Source organism: Molossus molossus, unplaced genomic scaffold (assembly GCF_014108415.1).
Source record: "Molossus molossus isolate mMolMol1 unplaced genomic scaffold, mMolMol1.p scaffold_m16_p_5, whole genome shotgun sequence".
Classification (NCBI taxonomy): domain Eukaryota; kingdom Metazoa; phylum Chordata; class Mammalia; order Chiroptera; family Molossidae; genus Molossus; species Molossus molossus.
Window position 1 is genome coordinate 86647437 of NW_023425388.1, and position 16369 is coordinate 86663805.

A 16369-nucleotide genomic window follows, 5' to 3' on the forward strand; every position below is an offset into this window, starting at 1 on the left:
TACTCACATTGCTGGCTTAACACAGAGTTTTCTAACTGGGTCTGAATCTCCTGAAGATATTGTGAAGAGACCCAGAGGAAAAGGACAGCATGACTCCTTTTACTGTGCTCATCATCCTTACTTTTCCATAACCCATATCTCTTTAAATGTGTGGTATCCACTAACAATAAAACCTCATTCAGGGACACTAAAACAAACAAAATATAACAAATTAATAAATTAATTTAGAAATACAACACTAATGCACTAACTGTAATATACTATATTTTCAAAAAGAATTATCTGCCATTTTTTTCAAAAATATAATTTCCAGCACACTTCACTAAACTTAGCTGAAATACCCCAAACGATATTATTAGAGTAAAATAGATCACATTACAATTAGAAGGGGCCAAATAATTATTGAATAATTAAACATGGCAACTTAGTCTCTCACACTATATAATCTCCGTTACATCCAGGAATGGAAAATATAAAATTAAATTTTCATAGCATAAAAACCTTGTCCAGAGAGATTTCTTTCTTTTTTTTTTCTTTATCCTTACCAAAGAACATTTTTCCATTTTTTGTTCAGATAGAGTGGGAGGGAGAGAGAGGAAGGGATAGACAGAGAGAAACATCGACGTGAAAGGGACACATCAAGTGGCTGCTACCCACACAAACAACCAGGGCCGGAGACAAACGAGGTACATGCCCTTAGCGGGAACCAAACCCGGGTCTCTCTGGACTACAGGTCGACTCTCCAACCACTGAGCCAAACTGGCCAGGGCTTCTTTTTTTTTTTTATCCTCAACCAAGGACATTTTTCCATTTTTGTTCAGGTAGAGTGGGAGGGAGAGAGGGAACAGAGAGAGAGAGAGGAACAAAGAGAGAGAGAGGAACATCAACGTGAAAGGGACACATTGAGTGGCTGCCACCCGCACGACCAACCAGGTCCGGGGACAAACTGCAACCAACGTAGGTACCCTTAGCAGGAACCGAACCCAGGTCTCTCTGGACCACAGGCAGACTCTCTAACCGCTGAGCCAAACCGGCCAGGGCAGAGAGATTTCTTACTAAGAGTTCCAATATCACTATCAAACAGGAAAAAAAAAAAAGACGACGACGACAAGTACCTTACCAATGCAGAAAAGTAAGCATTATATAACTCAGACAATTATGTATTTCTATCTTGGTCAATACTATCAACCAAGCCTCCAAATGCTATCATGAGCCAATTTATGCCTATCTTTCTTCTCCCAAAACATCATTCTACTACATAGATTAGCCACTACCAAAATATTCTCAAGACTAGTATGAGCTTCTGAGTGGTCTAAGGTGATATTTCTTTTAAAATTCTTATAGGTTTTACGTCTCAAATTGTCAAGGTAATCACTCTGAATTATTACTCTTCCTCTTGCTGAGCTAAAAGAGTCTCCTCTGATGACTTTTTTTTTTAACTCAAAGAAGTATATGAAATTGATATAAAGAAGTCCCAAAGTTCATTCAGATCAACTTTAAGAAAACAAGCAACTAAATTAGGAATATAATATCAGCTAAGTTTAAACCCAAGATGGCTACTGACTTGAAACACATTTCTTAGTACTCCTCCCCTCATCTCCTGGCACCTTGCTACTCAAAACATAGTCCTCAGTCTCTGACATTGGCATCACCTGGGAGCCTGTTAGAAATGCAGAAAATCAGGGCCCAACCTAGATCTACTAAATCAGTTTAACAAAATCCCCAGGTGATTCATCTGAACATTAAAGTTTGAAAGCATTTTAGAAGCATTCCAATAATTATTAACTACTTATCTTAATGTTCTTATGCCAGCCACATTTTTTTTTTTTGCTTTTTCTTATAAATTAGCCCATTTTATTTATTTTTTAAAATATGTTTGTATTGATTTTTTAGAGAGAGAGGAAGGGAGAGATGGAAACATCGATCTGAGAGACAATCACTGATCGGCTGCCTCCTGCACGCCCCCTACGGGGTATCTAGCCTGCAACCCGGGCATGTGCCCTGACCAGGAATGGAACTGGACCTCTCAGTCCATGAAATGATGCTCAATCCACTGAGCCACATTGGCTGGGCTAAATTAATCCATTTTAAACATCTCTTTATTTCTTTCATATTTCCTCCTCCTTTCCTTCATTCTTTCCTTCACTTATTCCATTTCTCCATGTCTTTTTTTTGTTCCCTTTCTGTATTTTTATTTATCCTCTGTGCTTGTCTGCATGCATACCAGCCTGCCTTTCCTCTCTTCCTATCCTGTCCTATCCTACCCTATCTCCCCTTTCTTTTACTCTCTATTTACTGGCTCCTTTCAATAAATTATAAATCGATCACCTATCTATGGCTCTGTCTATATTTTATATACCTACTTACCTAACCTTCCTATCTACCTGTATCCATCCATCTTATATTTTACTATAATATTTTAACTAACTTTATAGATTTCTTTCCCCATTGTCCAAAATTGTGCTCAACTTTCTTACTATCTCCTTTTCAAACCCTTGTCACTCATGCTCACATTCTTTCATTTCTTTTATATTTCACTCTTTCCTACATAGACTCATCACTTTATTTAAACTTCTCTTTCTTTCCTCCCACTTCCTCCCTCTGAATCTTTCCCTTTCCTTCTTTCTTTTGTAGCCTTTTTCTATCTTTCCTCACTCCATTTTGTTCCTTGTCCTTTTCTTTCTCTATTCCTAGCCTGCCTGTGCCCTGCATGCCTGGCTGCCTTTTCTTTCTTCTTTCCTTCCTTCCTTATTTCCTTCCTTCCTCCCTCCTTCCCTTCTTCCCTTCCTCCCTCCTTTCCTTCATTCCTTTATCTCTCAATTCCTCTTTCCCGCTTCCATTTCTCTCTCCCTCCCTCCCTCTGTCCCTTCCCTCTTTCCATTCTTTCTATTGGTTCTTCTTTTTATTATTTTTTTTTATTATTCTTTTCCTCTCTATCTCTTTTGTTCTCTTTCTCTTTGCATCTACTTCATACAGTCTTTCATATTGGCTTATATCTTTTAAAATCCATTTTCTCTCTCCTAAACTATCCTTGTTTATTTTACTGTATTTTTTAATACTGACTTCCACTCTTTTCCAGCTTAAGATATAACTGACATATATCACGGTGTGAATTTAGGTATAAAAATGTGTTGATTTGATACTCTTACTTACTGCATTGCAATTACCACCATATGTTAGCTAGCACCTCCATCACATCACATAATTATCACTTCATTTTTGTGGTGAGAACATGTAAAATCTACTCTCTTAGCTACTTTCAAGTATATATATATATAGTATTATTAAATATAATAACCAATCTGTACATTAGACCACCAGAACTTAGTCATCTTATACCTGAGTTTTTACTCCAACATCTCCCTATTTCTCCCAAGACCATCCCCAGCCTCTGTCCTCATAACCACCATTCTAGTTTCTGTGAGTTCAGCTTTATTAGATTTCACATATAAGCAATATTATGCATTATTTGTCTTTCACTGTTTGGCTTCTCTCACTTAGCATAATGCCTTCAAGGTCCATCCATGCTGTCCTGTTTCTCATGGCTGAAAAATATTCCAGTGTGTGTGTGTGCACCACATCTTTACCCATCCACCTGTTGACAGACACCTAGATTGTTTCCATACCTTGGCTACTGTGAATAATGCTGCAAAAACATGGAGTACAGATATCTCTTCAAGATCCTGTTTTCATTTCCTTTGGATGTATAACCAGAAGGATTACTGGATCATATGATAGTTCTATTTTTAATTTTTTGAGGAACCTCCATATTATTTTCCATAGTGGCTGCACCACTTTATATTCCCACCAACAGTGCACAACACTTGTTATTTCTTGTCTTTTATATGACAGCCAATCTAACAGATGTGAGGTGATACCATGTTGTGGTTTTGCTTTGCATTTCCCTGTTGATTAGAGATACTGAACATCTTTTCATGTGCTTATTGATCAATTGAATCTCTTCTCTGGAAAATGTCTATTTCATTCCTCTGCCCATTTTTTAATCAAATTTTTTTTTTTTTTTTTTTTTTATCCTCACCCGAGGACATTTTTCCAATTTTTGTACAGATAGAGTGGGAGGGAGAGAGAGAGAGAGAAACATCAACGTGAAAGGGACACATCGAGTGGCTGCCACCCGCACGACCAACCAGGGCCGGGCACAAACTGCAACCGAAGTACGTGCCCCTAGCGGGAACCGAACCCGGGTCTCTCCGGACCGCAGGCCGACGCTCTAACCGCTGAGCAAAACCGGCCAGGGCTAATCAAATTTTTTTTGTTGTTTTTTTTGGGGGGGGGGGGTTGTTTGTTTTCTATTGAGTTGTATGAGTTCTTTATATATTTTGGATATTAATCCAAAATCAGATATGTGATTTGGAAATATTTTTTCCCATTCTATAGGTTGCCTTTTCATTTTGTTGATTGTTTCCTTTGCTGTGCAGAAGCTTTTTAGTTTGATGTAGCTCCACTTGTTTATTTTTGCTTTTGAGTCTTTTGCTTTTGGTGTCAAATGCAAAAAAAAGCATTGCCAAGATGGATATTAAGGAGCTTACTTCCTATGTTTTCTTCCAGGGGTTTTTTCTGAGGGTTTCAAGTCTTATGTTCAGACTTCAATCCATTTTGAATTGTTTTTTATGTATAGTAAAGGTAGGGGTTCAGTTTCATTCTTTTGGATGTGGCTGTCCAGCTTTCCCAACACCATTTATTGAAGAGACTATCTTTTCCCCAATATATATTCTTGGCTTCTTTGTTAAAAATTCATTGACCAGCCCTGGCTGGTTTGGCTCAGCGGTTAGAGCATCGGCCTGCGGTCCGGAGAGACCCAGGTTCGGTTCCCGCTAAGGGCACGTACCTCAGTTGCAGTTTGTCCCCGGCCCTGGTTGGTCGTGCGGTGGCAGCCACTCGATGTGTCCCTTCACGTCGATGTTTCTCTCTCTGTCTCTTCCTCTCTCTCCCTCCCACTCTATCTGTACAAAAAATGGAAAAATGTCCTCGGATGAGGATAAAAAATAAAAAAAATTCATTGACCATATATGTGTGGGTTTGTTGCTGGACTATCAATTTTGTTCCATCAGTCTGTTTTTATGTCAAGACCATACTGGTTCGATTACTACAGCCCTGTAATATAGTTTGAAATCAGGAAGTATGATGCCCCCAGCTTTGTTCATCTCAGGATTGCTTTGGCTATTTGGGGTCTTTTATTGTACCACACAAATTTGGGAATATTCTTTCTATTTCTGTGAAAAACACATTGGAATTTTGATAGCAATTACATTTAATCTGTAGATTGCTTTTGGTAATATAAACATTTTAATATTAATTATTCCAACTCATAAACACTATAACTCCCTCATTCTAAAAACTGTCAGTGAAACTAGCAGCAAAAACAAATTTAAAAAAAAGAGGAGTGAGACCCTTCAGCAAATTTCTTCTCAGCATTTCTTCCTCATGCAGTTCACAGCCCAAATAGTTCATACTATTCCTGTGAAATCTAGACAATTATACCTAATCCAAATGTTCCAAGTTTTTAGTATGAAAGCTAAATTTTATTTAGAAACACTGCTTTAAAATGTTTTCCTTAAGCCTGGCCATTGTGGCTCAGTGGATTGAGTGTTGCCCCATGCACTGAGAGGTCCCAGTTCAATTCCTGATCAGGGCACATGCTCGGCTTGCAGGCTGGATCCCCAGTAGGGGACGTGCAGGAGGCAGCCGATCAATGTTTCTCACACTGATGTCTCTCTCTCTCTCTCTCTCCCCCCCTTCCACTCTAAAAAATTTCAATTAAAAAAAAACATATTTAAAATTTTCCCTTAAAAAAGAAATTTAACACTACCCTGGCTGGTGTGGCTCACTCGGTTAGGCATCATCTCGTGCACCAGAGCTGGTTCAATTTCCAGTCAGGGTACATGACCAGATTGCTGGCTCGATCCCCAGTAGGGGGCATGCAGGAGGCAGTCAATCTTTGGGATGATTGGTGTGTCACTCTCACAGTGATGTTGCTTTTATTCTCTCTCCCTCGCCCTCTAAAAATCAATTTAAAAAGTATTTTAAGCCCTGGCCGGTTTGGCTCAGTGGTTAGAGCGCCCGCCTACGGTCCGGAGAGACCGGGGTTCGGTTCCCGCTAAGGGCATGTACCTCGGTTGCAGTTTGTCCCCAGCCCTGGTTGGTCGTGCGGGTGGCAGCCACTCGATGTGTCCCTTTCACATCGATGTTTCTCTCTCTCTCTCTTCCTCTCTCTCCCACCCACTCTGTCTGTACAAAAAAAAAAAAAAAAGTATTTTAAAAAAATAAATTTAACATCACAAGAAATATTTACCTCATTACCAAAATTTCCCCTAATATTTGTTTTATTCTGTTATAAAGCTATGGCAGACATTGAAAGTGGGAATTGCCTATCACTATTCCTACACACTGATAGGGATCTTAGTAACAGGACCTCAATTTTATTTAGGAAGCAAGATACCAAGATTTCAAAAGCTCTATTTCCTTGCTTCCTTTAAAAATAGCTATGTGGCCCTGGCCGGTTTGGTTCAGCGGTTAGAGCGTCAGCCTGCGGTCCGGAGAGACCTGGGTTCAGTTCCTGCTAAGGGCATGTATCTTAGTTGTGGTTTGTCCCCGGCCCTGGTTGGGTCATGCGGGTGGCAGCCACTCAATGTGTCCCTTTCATGTCGATGTTCTCTCTCTCTCTCCCTCCCACTCTATCTGAACAAAAAATGGAGAAGTGTCCTTGGGTGAGGATAAAAAAAAAAAAAATAGATGTGCGGTCATATGACTAAGTTCTAGCTAATAATATGTAAGTAGGTTAAGTGGCATGCACATCTAAAAAGACTCATTAAAAGGGCAAGAGCCCTGGAGTTTGGTTCAGTGGTTACAGAGTCAGCCTGCGGACCAGAGAGTCCCAGGTTCAGTTCCTGCTAAGGGCACGTACCTCGGTTGCAGTTTGTCCCCAGCCCAGTTGGGGTTTTGTGGGTGGCAACCACTTGATGTGTCTCTCTCACATCAATGTTTCTCTCTCTCTCTCTCTTCCTCCTTCTCTCCCTCCCACTCTATCTGAAGATAAATGCAAAAAAGTCCTCGAGTGAAGATTAAAAATAAAAAGGCAAGAGATACGTGGTATATGCTCTGTTAACCATTTTCTCCTTCCTCCTGCTCTCTGCCTGAAAGACTAACATGATGACTGGAGTATGAGCAGCCATATGGACCATGAGACGAACTTGAGGATGAAAGTCATGTGTCAGAGATGACAGAGTAGAAAAATAAAAAAGCCTGGGCCCCAGATAACCAGAGAAACACACTTTTCAGCCTACTTCTGGATTTCTTCTATATGAAGAAAAAATAAACTATTTTCTTTAAGCCACAGCCAAACATAATTAATAACTAATACAAATATGGATAAATTAAATTTTTCCTCAGCTGCTATAGAAAAAGAATAAACATTTAGATCCCTAGTTTCCCCATCTACAAGAAAAAAATTATATACATGTCCTGCTTTTTAAAAAATGTTGCATATAGGAACTTAGCATAGACCAGATTTGGGGAGGAAGATTAATATTTTCTTCTTCCATTATAAAATCAAAAACCCATACCCACTGACAGAGTATTTTCCCACCATTTTTAATTAAGTCTTTTAAAAATCATATGGCAAATAGAGGCCCAGTTTCACTTTTTCCCAACTTCCCCAGTATTTATTAAAATAAACCTTTTCAAAGATTTTTTAATCATATAAGAAAGTTATAAAAGCAACATTTGAGACAAAGTAGAAATATTAACTATGAAAATCTAAAATACAATTTTTGAGGTTTGTATCATAAGAATTTGAGAGATAGCTCTGCTACACAGGTAAAACTACATCGAACTAAAAAGCTTCTAAACAGCAGAGGAAATCAACAACAAAATGAAAAGAAAACCTATGAAATGAGAGAAGATATTTGCAAATCATGTATCTAATAAGGAGCTAATGTCCAACATATATAAAGCACTCATACAACTCAATAGTAAAAACAAATAAATAATTTGATTAAAAAGTAGGCTGAGAAAATAAATAAATATTTTTTCAAAGAAGACATACAGATGGCTAACAGGTACATGAACAGGTACTTGACATCACTACATGGAAATGCAAATCAAAACCACAATAACATATCACCTGACACCTGTTAGAATGGCTATTTTCAAAAAGATAAGATGTATATGTTAGCGAGGATATAAAGAAAAGAGAGCCCATGTGCACTGATGATAGAAACGTAAATTGGTGCAGCCACTATGGAAAATATTATAAAGGTTCCTCAAAAACTTAAAAATAGAACTACCACATGATCTAGCAATTCTACTCTGGGTATTTATCCAAAAATACTAATTCAAAAAGATATGTGCACCCCCATGTTCACTGCAGCATTTTTTACAATAGCCAAGATATGGACATGACCTAAGTGTCCATCAATAGATGAATGGATAAAGATACACACACACACACACACACACACCATTTAGGAATACCATTTAGCCATAAAAGAGAATGAAATCTTGCCATCTGTGACAACAAGGGTGAATCCTGAAGACATTAAGGTAACTAAAATAAGTCAGACAGAGAAAGACAAATACCATATAATAGTACTTATTATGTAGATTCTAAACAACAAAACAAAACAAAAATCACCAATCTCATAAACTGAGAAAAGATTGGTAGTTCCCAGAGGCAGGAGATGGAGTAGGTGAAATGGGTAAAGGGGATCAAAAGTTTATAAACCTCCAACTATAAAATAAATCACGGGGATTTAATGTACAACATGGTGACTATAGTTAATAATACTGTATTGCATATTTGAAAGTTGCTAGAAAAGGATATCTTAAAAGTTCCAATCACAGGGAAAAATAACTTTTTGTAAGTTAGTATAGGAATGCATGTTTACTAGACTTATTGTGGGGATCACTTTGCAATACAACTGACCTTTGAACAACACAAGGATTAGGGGCACCAGTATCTAAGACTGTTTTTGATCCACAGTTGGCTGAATCCACAGATACAAAACCCAGAAATATGTAGGACCAACTGTATTTTTACTGAAAAAAATAATCCATGTATATGTGGACCCATGTAGTTCAAATCCACCTTGTTCAAGGGTCAACTGTATATACAAATATCAAATCATTATGTTGTATACCTGAAATTAAATATAATATGTCAATTATACTTCAATAAAATTAAAAAATTTGATAGGCAGCTCTGTTATACTGGTCTTTATATCACTACCTTTTCTGAAATTATTTCCCTTTAAATCATAGGTCTTTGTTTATGCTAAATAGCTAATGTTATATTATTCCATAATAACTTATCAAAATTTCCTAATTAGGACTATCAATATATTTATTCTGTGCCTTATACATTCTTACTACTGACAGTAGCTTCCTACTTATTAGATTCATTATTGTAACACATACATTATTGTGGTTTCTGTACGTGGGTATCTGGGGAGTCCAATCAGTTATTTTGATTATATTTTCAGTCTTGAAACAAAAGCTTTCTGTTACCTGGTTCATTTCTGAAATGCTACTTGTATATATATTTTCCTTTTCATTCTCCGCTCTCACAAGTCATCCTCTATATGCTTATTATTTGTTTTCTTGACATTATTTATTCTGAATGATTTTCAGTTGGAGAGAGAATGAGACAATGGCCTGAGTCTCTACAACTTGCAGGTATATTTCACAATCTGTTTTGCATTATTCAGATAAAAAATGGTATTTTTTTAAATCTCTCTTAACCCCCATGCAAAACTATTTTACCTATTTGTTTACAACATTAAAATTTTTCCTTATGCTTCTTTCCTCTGGACCGCAGGCCAACGCTCTAACCACTGAGCCAAACCGGCCAGGGCTATGCTTCTTTCCTTACAGTTCCTATGTGTTCCCTTTTATACACCAAAACTTGCCTTGCTATCAAAACGTTATTCCTGTTAAACCCAAGAAATTATCATGAGTCCCTTAATATTACTTGACTTGAAGTTATTACAAGAATAGTATACCATTTCCAGTATTTTAAAACATTTTAACTCATTTTGAACCTGCTTAAAAAAAAAGTGTTAGGTTGAAAAGCATTTTTTTAAACCTCACCCGAGGACATTTTTGCATTTATCTTCAGATAGAGCAGAAAGGAGAGAAGGAGGAAGAGAGAGAAACATCGATGTGAGAGAGACACATCGACTGGTTGCCACCCACACAACCCCAACTGGGGCTGGGAACAAACTGTAACCAAGGTGCGTGCCCTTAGCAGGAACCGAACCCTAGACTATCCGGTCTGCAGATTGACACTCCAACCGCTGAGCCAAACCAGCCTGGGTGAAAAACATTTTTAACCTTGTTTTTACTTAAATTCTATACTGAGAAAAAAATTACTGAAAACTTATTACAAAAAGATATCAGAATTTTTGCTGAACAATTATCTTATCCTCCAAATTACAGTGAAAAGAGGCCATAAGACAATGATAACTTACCTTGAAATGGGATCCTAACATACTTCGGTGTGAACTAAAGGAAAAATACAAAAGCAAAAACTGAGTTACCACTCAAAATGCTGTTACTATTCAAAATTCTCTTTTTTTCTTTTTTCTTTTTTTGTCCTTTTCAAACCACAACTACATATTCAAACTCTACACTAAAAGTGCTCAAGCCTTTTTTTTTTCTTTTTTATTAATTAATTTTTGTTACAGCTATTTCTCCATTTTCCCCCACTGATTCCCCCCTTCCCCACCCTCCCTGCCCGGTCCCCAGTTTGTTGTCCATGTCCATTGTTCATGCATACATGCATATAAGTTCTGTGGTTTATCTCTCCCCCACCATCCCCTCTCCTGGGGATTGTCAGTCTGTACCCCACTTCCACGTCTCTGGGACTACCCCATTCCTCAGACTGTTATGTGCATTATATTCCACAAATAAGTGAGATCATATGATACTTGTCTTTCTCTGCTTGGCTTGTTCCACTTAGGATGATACTTTCCAGGTTCCTCCATGTAGTCTCAAAGGATAAGAGATCTTTCTTTCTTACAGCTGCGTAGTACTCCATTGTGTATATGTACCACTGCTTTTTTATCCATTTGTCTACTGATGGACACTTGGGCTGTTTCCAGATCTTAGCTATTGTAAATAGTGCTGCTACAAACATGGGGGTACATATATTCTTTCAGATTGGTGTTTCAGGCTTCTTAGGGTATATTCCTAAAAGTGGGATCACTGGGTCAAATGGAAGTTCAATTTTTAATTTTTTGAGGTAACACCATACTGTTTTCCACAGTGGCTGCACCAGTCTGCATTCCCACCAGCAGTGTACTAGAGTCCCCTTTTCTCCACACCCTCGCCAACACTTGTTGTTTGATGATTTGTTGATGGTGGCCATTCTGACAGGTGTGAGGTGATACCTCATTGTTGTTTTAATTTGCATCTCTCTGATGATTAGTGATGATGAGCATTTCTTCATATGTCTCTTAGCCATTTGTATGTCCTGTTTGGAGTGGTGTCTATTTAGTTCCTCTGCCCATTTTTTAATTGGGTTCTTTGTCTTCCTTTTGTGGAGTTGTATGAGTGCTCAAGCCTTTTTTAATCAATAAACCAAGAATATGTTTCACTGTAAATACTTAGTTTTATGAAAGTTTAAGACCCCTGGACTTCCAGTCGAGATGGCAGCACAGGTAAATGCGGTCTTGCCTCCTCCCACAACTACATCAAAATTACAACAGAACAAACATCCTCAGAACCACCTGAAATTAAGCTGAATGGAAGTTCTACAACTTCGAAATTAAAGAAGCAGCCACATCAAGACTTGTAAAAAGGGCTGAGGCATGGATGGGCTGGTCTCACACACACGAGGTAGATAAAAATCAGGAGGCTATCTTGTCTGTGAAGGTCCTCCCTGAGGAGTGAAGGGTCCCCGTCCCACACCAAGCCTCCAACTCAGGGTTCCAGTGCCAGGAAGAGAAATCCCCCATCATTTCTGGCTGTAAAAACCAGTGGGAATTGAGCCCGAGGGAGGCTGAGGCTGCTGGCCCCCCAGGCAGCTCCTCTCAGACTCACTCCCTCTGAGCTCCAGAGTGGAGGAGAGGTGGCTTGAAAGGCACCAGAGCCAAATGGGGAAGAACTGAGTTGTTTGGCATTAGGGCGAGGGCTGGGGAGGCAGCTTTCTCCTGGACAGACATGCTGACAGAGGCTGTTCTTCCTCTGGTGAGCCCTTCCCCAATGAGGCCAGAAGATAGGCACCATATCTGGGACTCCGACAACCTGGCTCACACTATTTGCCCCGCCCTGGTGGTGCCCTGAGGCCCTGCCCCACCCAACTTTTTGGCCCATCCAAGCTTTTTCCAGTGGCTTTACCGTAGGATTGGCCTGTTTTGGCTCCTGCTTCAGATTTTCCTAAATTCTCTCAAACAAGCAGCATCTGGCCACAGGGAGCCCCATACCTCTTTCTAAGTGGCCCCAGGCCTGGCACTAGAAGCAACCATCTTGCAGATCATGTTGTAACTTATACCTGGTGGCCCTGGGTAGAACACAGGCAGTGGCTGACCTTGCCCCAGAGCCAGGACACTTAGTGGACAGCTTCAGTTCACGTCAAAGCACAAACCCAACCACCTTCACAAGTGACACACTCAAGGAATGGACTCAGCCCTGGCCAGTTTGGCTCAGTGGTTGGAGCATCAGCCTGTGGACCAGAGAGTCCCAGGTTCAGTTCCCGCTAGGGGCACGTACCAATAAATAAATAAATAAATACATAAATACATAAATACATAAATACATAAATACATAAATAAATAAATAAATAAATAAGAAATGGACTCAGTGCGTACCAGAGTCTTGCTCTGTGTGGTGGGCCCCTGCACAGCTGATCATCCAAGATAGTCAGAGTCCAGCAGTGGGCACAGCCAGTCCTTATAGCTGATCAGCCAGAGTAAACCCTCCCATCGATGTGCCAACAGCAATCAAGACTCAATTACAACAGAAGGGTATAAAGTCCATATGACGGGTACACCTCAAGGGCCCAGCTGAGTGACCAGGGAGGCTGTGCCACTGGACCCTACAGGACACCTACTATAACAGGCCACCCTCAGAAGCCAAGAAGACAGAGTAACTCCACATAATACATAGAAAGAAACACAGGGAGGCAGCCAAAATGAGGAGACAAGGAAACATGTCCCAAATAAAAATATAGAACAAAACTCCAGGAAAAGAACTAAATAAAGCAATCTAATAGATGCAGAGTTCAAAACACTGCTTATAAGGACATTCAATGAACTTAATGAGAATTTCAAGGAACTTAGTGAGGACCTCAAGAGCATATTAAAAAAAAAAAAAAACAGTCAGAAATGAAAAATGCACTAACTGAAATAAAAAAATTTTTACAGGGAATCAATAGTAGAGTAGGTGAAGCCAAAAAGCAAACCATTAATTTGAAATATAAAGAAGCAAAAAACACCCAATCAGAACAGCAGAAAGAAAAAAGTATACAAAAAAATGAGGATAGTGTAAAGAGCCTGTGGGCCAACTTCAAGTGTACCAACATTTGCATCATAGGAGTGCCAGAAGGAGAAGAGAGATAGCAAGAAATTGAAAATCTCTCTGAAAAGATTTGGAGAAGGAAACAGACATACAAGTTCAGGAAGCACAGACAGTCCCAAACAAGATGAACCCAAACACGTCCACACCAAGACACATCATCATCAAAATAGCAAAGGTTAAAGACAAAGAGAGAATCTTAAAAGCAGCAAGAGAAAAGCAGTTAGTTACCTACAATGGAGCTCCCACAAGACTGTCAGCCGATTTCTCAAAAGAAACTTTTTCAGGCCAGAAGGGAGTGGCAAGAAATATTTAAAGAGATAAAAAGCAAGGACCTACAACCAAGAGTCCTCTATCCTGCAAAGCTATTATTTAGAATCAATGGCCATATAAAGACTTTCCCAGACAAGAAAAAGCTAAAGGAGTTCATCACCACCAAACCAGTATTATATGAAATGTGATGGGTCTTCTTAGAGAAGAAGATAAAACAATATGAACAATAAAATGGCAATAAACACATCTCTATCAACAATTGAATCTACAAACAAAATGAGCAAGTAGAACAGAAACAGACCCATAGATACAGAGAACTTTTTGTTGGTTGCCAGATGGGAGGAGGGTTGGGGGGATGGATGACAAAGGTGAAAGGATTAAGAAGTACAAATTGTTTGTTAGACTGATGAACCTCAAAGGGAATGGGGGATGGGCAGGAAGAGAGAAAAGAAAGAACTTATATACATATATGCATAATCAATAGACACAGACAATAGTGTGGGGAAGGCAGGGGGGTGGGGGGAGAGGAGGAGGTCAAGGAGGGAAAAAACAGAGGGACATCTGTAATACATTCAAAAATCAAGATCAGTTAAAAAAAAAAAAAGTTTAAGACCCCTATGCAAGCATTATTTACAATAGCCAAGATCTGAAAGCAGTCCAAGTGTCCATTAGTAGATGAGTGGATATAAAAGCTTTGGTAGCCGGGCCGGTGTGGCTCATCATTTGAGCATCAACCCATGCACCAAGAGGTTGCTGGTTCGATGCTCAGTCAGGGCACATGCCCAAATTGTGGGCCAAATCCCCACTGGGAGGCATGCAAGAGGTGGCCAATCGATGTTCTCTTTCATCAATGTTTCTATCTCTCTCCCCCTCTCCCTTCCTCTCTCTCTAAAATCAATAAAGGAAAAAAAAAATTTTTTTAACTTTGGTACATTTACACAATGGAATACTATTCAGCTGGGGAAAAAAAAAAAAAAGAAGAAATCTTACCCTATGTTAAAGCACGGATGGACCTGGAGAGTATTCTGCAAAGTGAAATAAGCCAGAGAAAGACAAATACCATATAATTTCACTTACATGTGAAATCTAATGAACAAAATAAACTAACAAACAAAATAGAAACAGTCAACCAAGATACGTGCCCTTAACCAGAGTCAAACCCACAATTCCTTGGTCAGTGAGCCAACACTCTAACCACTGAGCAAAACCAGCCAAGGTATAACATAACTTTTTTAGTTTTTGCAGAATTCCTCTGTCTTTGCTCACATGCATATATTTCTCCTGCATGCATTTGCTTTTATTTACTAAGCCACTTTCTTATAATTAGACATTTAAGGTTTTTACTTTAATTACAAGAAGTGTTCCAACAATCAGATAAAATTTTAAAACCTACTTTATGACATTTATTGAATATTTGTAGTCTCCTACTATTTGTAATAGCAAAATACTAGGAGAACTGAAATGTCCAACAGTCAGAAATTAAGGACAACCCAAGTATCCTAAAACAGGTACATGAATTAAATTAGTTTAACATAATCATGATGAGTTACAAAACAGTATGTGTATCATATTCTTTTTTTTTTTTTTCGATATTTTGTTCAGATAGAGTGAGAGGGAGAGAGAGAGAGAGAAACATCGACGTGAAAGTGACACATCGAGTGGTTGCCACCCACACGACCCAACCAGGGCTGGGGACAAACTGCAACCGAGGTACGTGCCCTTAGCGGGAACCGAACCCGGGTCTCTCCGGACCGCAGGCCGACGCTCTAACCGCTGAGCCAAACCGGCCAGGGCTATTCTTTTGTTTTAAACACATGCCCTACACTCTTGCCTATCTCTAGATAAGCAAGATTTTAGGAGTTCTTTTAATTATATCTTTGTTTATTTGTTTTTAAAAATCACCCAAGGATATTTTTTCCATTGATTTTTAGATAGAATGAAGCGGGGGGGGGGGGGGGGGGGGACACAGATGGAAGAGGGACACATTCATTGGTTGCTTCCCACATAACCCCAGCTAGGGCAAGGCATCAAACCTGAAACCCAGGTAATGCGCCCTTGACTGGGAATTGAACCCTTTGGTTCATGGGCTGATGCTCTAACTGCTGAGCCAAACTGGCAAAAGCTTAATTATATCTTTACTCAAGTGTAGTTTTTTGTTTGGTTTTGTTTTTTTGCCCATAACGAGCCCACCTGACTATGTAATAACATAATTAATATATTAACAAATGAAAACCCATTGTTGGATATTTGTGTTGGATTTTCCTTCCCAGCTAATAAATTATTGTCATATATTGAACTTACCTAATTTTTTGCTACTACAAAGAACTCAACAAAAAATTGGTTAAACCTGAATTTAAAATTAAAAACAAAATGTAGGGGTTGTGTGGTGGGGGACAAAATGTGAACAAAATTCCGTAAAGAAAAAGAATTGTAAAATCACCCCAAGCATGCCAAAATCATCAATATCTGAAAACTAGTGACCAAGGAATATTAATTTTAAACGCTATTGCTCTTGTGCTTTCAATCAAAGCGATTTTAACTATATCACAAGCTATCATTATTT

The 16369-nt window shown here is 39.0% G+C and overlaps 1 protein-coding gene across 6 annotated transcripts in view; it reads right to left on the bottom strand.

The window, feature by feature from the left end:
- SENP7 (SUMO specific peptidase 7) overlaps positions 1–16369 on the bottom strand; it is a 180411-nt gene that overhangs the window by 20182 nt on the left and 143860 nt on the right. For all 6 annotated transcript variants that reach the window (XR_004956792.1, XM_036242665.1, XM_036242661.1 and 3 more), the window contains 2 exons: positions 10488–10521; positions 8–187 (listed from right to left, as the gene is read on the bottom strand). Coding sequence is in view for 5 of the 6 variants with exons in the window: in XM_036242665.1 (XP_036098558.1) it covers positions 8–187; positions 10488–10521 (214 nt within the window). In the remaining variant the exon portion in view is untranslated. The remainder of the gene's footprint in view (positions 1–7; positions 188–10487; positions 10522–16369) is intronic.